Consider the following 7,682-nt stretch of genomic DNA (forward strand, 5'->3'; position numbering starts at 1 on the left):
ATATATATATATATATATATATATATATATATAGTCTGTTTGATAGCACAGAAAGAGAAGAGCATGAACAGACATTGACCTAAATAAACATGCAGCAAGTCTAACAGACTACAGGTTATAACTACACTGTTTTTAACTTTTCTATTCAAACTTATATTAATCAAACTGACTAAAATATTAAGTTAAACTTTGAAAAACTGGAAAAAAAATTTAGTTGGAGCATGATTAACTTATTTAAATAAGTTAAAGTAACATAAAAAGTAAAGTAATAAAAAGTAGTCATGATTTTTTGTCAAATAGGTATTTACAGTGCTCTTATTTTAGCACAAGGTTTTTAGGCAAACGTCATTTTGTTGTCTAATGTGATGACAATCAAATATAAATATATAAGTGCTTGTGTGTCCATAATATTTGTAATATTTTGAGCTTTTAAATCACAATATACAGCTATAAAAATAAAATTACATAAAATTGCTGCTGATTTTGCAACCAAATGTGAGGTTGACGTAGCAGGAAGACTCGCAGTGGGTTCTCAATGTATGGTAAGGCAAGAAAATTGGAATTTATAAACTTATTTCCTTAGGAATTCCTTAGGAATTTATAAACTTATTTACAGTGTGCGAGAGTGAAAATCAAAATAACCTAAAAACCCAGCAAAGTGACAAAATAACCAAAAATAAAAGAACAAATACACAGCAAACAAACAAATGATATATGTACAACCTCACTAGTATACGCAGGTCACAAATTGCTTACGCCACCACAGTTACTTGCTCACTCGCCAGGTTAATTGACAGTGAATTGGCGTTTGGGCTGCCTTTTAAAGGCGAAGCCCCGCCCCTTTGACATAAACCAACATACACTTATTAAAAGGTATAAGTATAAACATCTGTAGATGTTCATAAGTTCATTGTTTAAAACACATTAGACACCAAACAGTCATAATTAATCAAAGTAAACACTTATAAGTATAAACACATCCCCCCAGCCAAAAGACAGCTTAAGTAAAATGAGCTGAAGCAACACAATTCTTGAGATTTTTTTGGAGATAACTCAATTGTTTTATGTTCAATCTACTTAAATTTATTTCATTAACTTAGTCTATTTGTGTTGGGATAGCCTGAATAAATTGTGTGGAACCCTGCATTTGGGAATTAGAGATTCTCCATTTCTCTGGGTTTGCTAGTTATGGGTTTGAGGAAGCTGCTATTATTAGTTTCATTCTATAAAGGACTGATACAATTTCTTCCAAATTTCAAATAAAAACATTGTCATTTAGAGCATTTTTAATTTTCATACAATAAAAGTTGGTCAAAACAACAAAAGTTTTTATTTGATGAGCTTAATGTGCCCTAAGCTATTGATTTCTTAACTTTTAATAAACTAAACTTTTATAAACTTGTCTAAAACTTACTTCTACTTACATTTTAAAATGATTTATGCTAAAATGGCAATATATTTATAATAAATTGGGAATAAATTTGATCAGAATTGTGTAGAATGAAACAAAAACGTATGTTTTACTCAAACTGAGAATGTTTTTCCATGTCTGTACATCACAGAATTTATAAAATACACTTAGCAGTCAACGCAAGACAAAGCCATACACATTTTCTTGGATATTTCTTTACAAAATGTCATATTTTGCAAGAATATTTCAGAGATTTGTAACAATTTGTGGTAAATCATAGAATTAAAGTATATCCACTGCTTCTTTGCTGAATTTAATTATTCATAATGTCAATAAAAATTGATAGCCAAGAAATAAGAGTATGAAAATAAAGAAACTCTGTTGATTCAGCTTTATAATTTGGACCTCATTAAAAATGTATATACAAATTAAGGGACGTATACATTCATATTTATGTATATGTGTAATTTTTATCCCTACAAGTCACAAAAAGTGAGTCATTTTCTTCTTTTAACATTAATAACAACACAGATAGCAGCATGTGTATGAGGCTGCCATCAAATATTGACCCAATACAATACAATTGGCACAATATAGACATCTGATGTACTCCTCCATGCAGGTTTCGTAATAATTTTAGCCTGTAAGCAACCCTGTGCTGCATTTACAAACCACTATAAACACAAAACAGCAAAGGATCCCATTCATTTCAAACTTGCACAAATTAAAACATTTGAAAAATAACAACAGCCCAAAGCCTTCCATATTAAAATTCTTAGAATGCGCCTGGATGACATCATCGCCTGACATTCTACTACTTGCTTTTGTCGGTTGTAGTTTTGGCATTTCGAGTTGCAGATTGATCGGTTTACTATTACAGTTTATCAGAAAGTTATCAGAAAACATTTTTCATCATGCAGTTTGATCACAGTCCCTGTGTACTACTCAAGTACACCCCCAACATGCCGGAGAACCATCTTCATCTTTCTGATGAGCCGCATGTTGAGGTTGGAGAGATAGGGAGAAAGGAGAAAAAGAGAAGCTTCTGGAAGTGGCCAGTTCTCCGTCGCAAAACTGGAAAATACGACCTTGTCCAGGCTGCGAAGAAATACCAGTATGAGGCTGAGGTATATCAGAAAGTTTCTTGTCAGCCCATTGAAACACCTGTTGGGCCTGAAGAGGTTCCAGAAGTGAGAAAGGTAAAAAAAGGCTTCTGGAAATGGCCAGTCTTCCGTCGCAAAACTGGAAAATACGACCTGGTCCAGGCCACGAAAGACTACCATGAAGCCAAGTTAAATGAAAAAGTTTCTTGTCAGCCCATTGAAACACCCATTGGGCCTGATGAGGTTCCTGAAGCCAGTAAAGAAGAAAAGGACGTCTGGAAGTCTAGTAGAGGTAAAAATCACACTCACAAGTGATTATGATACAAGTATTGTTTAATGGCCAAATCTCTAATCAAGTAATATTTTTATAACTGGTCTTGTTTATACCATTTTAATGTATTAATATCATTGGCCCATGAACAATTCCTGCATGATGTCAAACTATTTCATAACCTTAATAAAAGGCAAATCCAGTCATAATTTAACGTTAAAACAGCTATCATAGCAATATTTATCAATATGTGGAAATTTCTGTATTCTCAGAAGCTGTGGAAATGAAAAATGTAAAACAGGATATATGTTAGAACCACTGTTAATGTTTACATCCCTCAAAATGCTCTATAGAAATGTGATATATGAAAATATATGCAAATTACAAATATGACATACAAGTTCATTTTTTGTTTTTGCATGTAAAATGTGTCATATATGTTAAATGATTGCAAAAAATGGCAGTTTATATTTGTTTTTTCAACCATTTGCATTATAAATATGTACATATATGCAAAAATAAGTAGTAAAAAATAAGCAAATATGTAATATGTACAAATATAATAGCTATAATAATATATGTATATGTTTATTTGTGGCTACACACACACACACACACAGTACATACAGTATATCAAATTGACATATATCAGATTTCTGTGTGGGATGAAATTAAAATAAGTCTAAATATGTGACTTTACATTCATAGACTAATTAAAAAACATGATAATCTGTATTATATAAAGTGCTATTTACACAACGGTGACTTGATTCGTATTACAGCTTCTGCTTCAGAAGACCATGTCCCTGCTGCTGAGCAGCTAGAGGAGGACGACACAGAAAATGGTAAGATAGGAATTGTTATTAGTATTACAAACGTGAATACAAAATATATATATCTAAAATTGTACATCATACTGACTGCAGTTGTTTATTTTTTAACAGACACCATTTTAAGGCATTACGAAATGGGTGACAAGCTGGGCAAAGGTGGATTCGGCTCTGTCTACAAAGCCACACGCCGCAGGGATGGACTTGAGGTGCTTTCACTAACAAAACATTGCTTTATCATTGCTTTATTCAAAACTTCTACCACATGCTAACTGCTAATTCTTTGCTTTGTTGATCAGGTTGCTGTGAAATGTACTGTCAAGTCACCGAAGATGAAGGAACTCACAGTGGTGAGTAGTCCAGATACAATTCAATGTCATGATTTGATTTGATTCTAGATTTGATTTTCTTAGGATGGGACAAAATGGGATTGAAGACGTTATATGGTAAATGAAAACATGTCCTTTTAGTAAGTACGTAAGCAAGTAAAGTGAAGTTTTTTTTCCCTCTCCGCTGTCGCCACTGCCTCGCATGGTTCAGGATTGGTAGAGCTACGCATCGATGAATTTGCTCTTCAGTGTTTGAACTCTCAGTAATGATTAAATCACACTGAACTGAGCTAAACTGAACTTAACTGAACTTAAACACTAAAACCTGAACCACACTGTTCCAGTTACTATGACCATTTATGTGAAGCTGCTTTGACACAATCTACATTGTAAAAGCGCTATACAAATAAAGCTGAATTGAATTGAATTGAATAAAGTAAGGCTTTTGTTTTGCTTTGTGCTTTCCATTTAAAATTAGAGGTAACCACTGTAATTGAATAATGATCTAAACAAAGATGACAGCACTCATGAAGAACGAGCAGCTTACATCTAAACTAGACTTTATCATGTAGAAATTAAAACAGAAGTGAAAACAAAATGGTTTTGTGAAACTATTGGCCTACTACATAAAACATCTGAAGAAAAAAAAGTAGATAAGCTAAAGACTCCATTTACAACAGTATTTAGATAAATCCACTTAATTAGATTGTTTCAGAGCCTTATATGTATGTTAATGTCCCATTACAATTGAGTTTTTAGTAAGAGAGCTTCAGGAAACTGTCTAACTGTCATCATTTCTCTCCTTTAGCCTGGTTATGACAAACCCCTCCCTACAGAAATTGCCCTGACAATCATGGCCAACAATGGTCCCTACGTCCCCGAGATAATCCAACTCCTAGACTGGGAGGACAATGATGGCCACTACATTATAATCATGGAGCGACCCATACCTTGTATGGACTTGCTTCACTTCTTACGCCACAAGGATGGACCTCTTGATGAGAAGACGGGACGCCATATAATGCGGCAGGCCATTCATGCTGTGAGCGTTTGCTTTGATCGCGGTGTCTTCCATCGGGACATAAAGCTTGAAAACCTCCTGGTGAATCCAGACACTTTGGAGGTAAAGCTAATAGACTTCGGCTGTGGTGCGATTGTAAAGGATTCCGGCTACAAAGTCTTCTGTGGTAAGTGTTATGAACTTTGTTTCCATAAAAACCACACACTGAAGATTCTGTTTAAACATATAAACCATTGGATGATATCTTTTTTTTCTAGGTACAAGAAAATATTTCCCTCCGGAGTATGAATTGCATGGCAGGTACCATGCACAGCCAGCGACTGTTTGGTCTCTAGGGATCGTCCTGTTCGCAATGATGTGTGGGGCTTTACCCACTGTCTCCGACCACTCCTTGATCAGGGACTATCTTTGGTCTAGCCCTGGCCTGTCAATAGGTGAGAGCTTCATCAAAGTGTGAAGAGAGCAGGTCTTATAACTATTTTTGACGTACGAGCGTGTGCAACCATTGTAATCTTTTTGATTCGAGACTTCCAATCTTATTCACTTCCATTGATTTTAAGACATTAAAAACTGCTTGCTATGCTGGTTAATGTTGCACACCAACATTGTCTTATTATATCATTCTACTTTTTATGTACAGTCATGAACACACTTGTTTGTAGAGCGAGCAGTTTGACCATTTATTATTCCAAGTCATTTCTCCCATAGGCAACTGAATCGGAAGTACTAACGCACTTCGGCATTGTAGAATAAGATCTATAAACTATTACCCTTAAACACCCCATTCTTCTTTCTGCACAGAATGCTGCCAGATGATCTGCGGTTGTCTACAGCCAAACCCAGATGAGAGACTCGCTCTGCAGGAGATGCATCTCCATAACTGGTTTAAGGTATGAAGCCTAAAGCTAAATGGCTTTCATTTTTGTTGATCATCTTAAGCAGAGGTGTCCAAACCAGAGTCTGCAGGCCAAAGTTAGCCTTTGATAACTTGATTTGCCCTTTGATTTGGCCCACCATCCCATCTAAATAGAGAGTGAAAATGACAACAAAAACACAAACTGAAAGTAAAAGATTCGATTAAATGTTATATTAAATATAAATAGTCACTCAATAAATAGAGGAACACATCAGTGATGCACATCAAGGCAAAAAACAGGTGCAGCTTGACTAGTGTAACTCCACTGTTATAAATAGGATTGTTTTTACTGAACGAATAAATACTGCATTAGTTAATATAAATCAATGCTCTCTAGTTTTGTTTAAATGTTGAATAACTTAGGAAATCACCAATGGCAACTTTAATGTAATGAGTTTGGTATACTTTGGTCCAACATGCTCAGTCAAGATTGGTTTTCGGCCCTTCATAAAAAAAAGTTTGGACACCGCTGATCTTAAGTCTTAAAGCATTACTTAACCCCCCAAAAAAGAAAATTCTGTTATTAATTACTCACCCTCATGTCGTTCCAACCCACTGAGACTTTCATCTTCAGAACACAAATTAAGATATCAGGAGTGCTCAACCCCGTTCCTGGAGATCCACCTTCCTGAAGATTTCAGTTGCAACTCATGTCAAACACACCTGCCTGTAATTATCAAGTGCTGTTCAGGCTAATTAATTGCTTCAGGTGTGCTTAATCAGAGTTGGAGCTGAACTCTGTAGGAAGGTAGATCTCCAGGAACAGGGTTGAGCACCTCTGTCTTAGATCAAATCCAGGAGTTCTCATCCTTCTTAGACAGGAACAGTCCTGAGGTGTTCAAAGTCCAGAAAAGGTTAAAACATTGCATGTGACATTAACTGTAATCAAACCAAGGTCCAGGAACATATTTGTGCACCTAAAAAAAAGCTACTGAAGATGAGCAAAAGTCTTAGGGGATTGGAATGAGTGATTAAAAACGGGATTTTCATTTGTGAGTGAACTAATCCTTTAAACTCTGTCCAAAATGTAATGTATTTAGACGAATAACACTGATTTATGTTTCAGGTCATGGAGTAAGACAGGAGAAACAACTCAGCAACCCTAGCACACCTGAGGACTGCTGCATTGGATTGCTCTTTGTATTGTATTGTTGCCTTGTCATCTTCTTTAATAGTGCAGGGCAACTTACATATGAGTGCTTTTGTTGATTAATTAATTTGTCATGAATGTTTTGAATGTATTGTCATTATATTATTATTATACACATATGCAAATGCACTATATATGTCATGTGTGTTTCTTATATACTGGTGAATTATTAAAGCATCATAAAATCAACATCATGTCTTGTTTTTATTTATTATGTGACCAGTTACTGATTGTACACTGACTTCTTACTTTTTTCTTACAGGTTTCAACTTTTAAAGACATTTTAAGACCATTTTGAATTAAATATTAGACTCATAAAGCGCTAAAGACTAAGGATTTTTTTTAATTACCCAGATGAAAAAGAAATTTATTTGACCTATCAAAAAAAAATATATATATAATTTAATACTAATAATACATTAATAATAAACAATTCAAATATTTTAGATTTTATTCTTAGCTAAATATTTTAAATATTGTGTAAAAACAAGAACGATCTACTTGTATCCATACAGTTTTTTCCCCAACATAAACTTCTTTAAAATAATAATAAAATGAACATGTTTTAAAAGATTTAAAAACTAATAAACTAAATCTATGGACAACAATCTGTCCAGGTCAGTGTCCTCAGCAGTACATGGAGAAACAAAT

General features: G+C 34.4%; 1 protein-coding gene across 2 annotated transcripts; it reads left to right on the forward strand.

Moving 5' to 3' along the window:
- The first annotated feature begins 944 nt into the window (after positions 1–944).
- LOC795971 (serine/threonine-protein kinase pim-2-like) lies at positions 945–7,220 on the forward strand. Of its 2 annotated transcripts, none has more exons than XM_073947115.1 (8): positions 945–2,806; positions 3,568–3,630; positions 3,730–3,824; positions 3,915–3,965; positions 4,753–5,131; positions 5,223–5,399; positions 5,767–5,909; positions 6,031–7,220. In XM_073947115.1, the coding sequence occupies exons 1-7, from the start codon at positions 2,326–2,328 to the stop codon at positions 5,859–5,861; spliced, it is 1,341 nt and encodes a 446-aa protein (XP_073803216.1). In that variant the 5' UTR covers positions 945–2,325; the 3' UTR covers positions 5,862–5,909; positions 6,031–7,220. The 2 variants fall into 2 exon arrangements, with proteins under 2 accessions (XP_073803216.1, XP_068076852.2); XM_068220751.2 differs by having other exon boundaries at positions 5,767–5,855; positions 6,948–7,220.
- The last annotated feature ends 462 nt before the right edge of the window (positions 7,221–7,682 follow it).

This window comes from Danio rerio, chromosome 4, assembly GCF_049306965.1.
Source record: "Danio rerio strain Tuebingen ecotype United States chromosome 4, GRCz12tu, whole genome shotgun sequence".
NCBI classification, from domain to species: Eukaryota; Metazoa; Chordata; class Actinopteri; order Cypriniformes; family Danionidae; genus Danio; species Danio rerio.

What these genes read in the sequence shown, in the direction of transcription:
- LOC795971 (XM_068220751.2), top strand. Translation starts at nt 2,326, where the DNA reads ATGCAGTTTGATCACAGTCCCTGTGTACTACTCAAGTACACCCCCAAC. An exon ending in CGTCTGGAAGTCTAGTAGAG is followed by an intron (nt 2,807 to 3,567) that starts GTAAAAATCACA and finishes TTCGTATTACAG; the next exon opens with CTTCTGCTTCAGAAGACCAT. An exon ending in AGATGAAGGAACTCACAGTG is followed by an intron (nt 3,966 to 4,752) that starts GTGAGTAGTCCA and finishes TCTCTCCTTTAG; the next exon opens with CCTGGTTATGACAAACCCCT.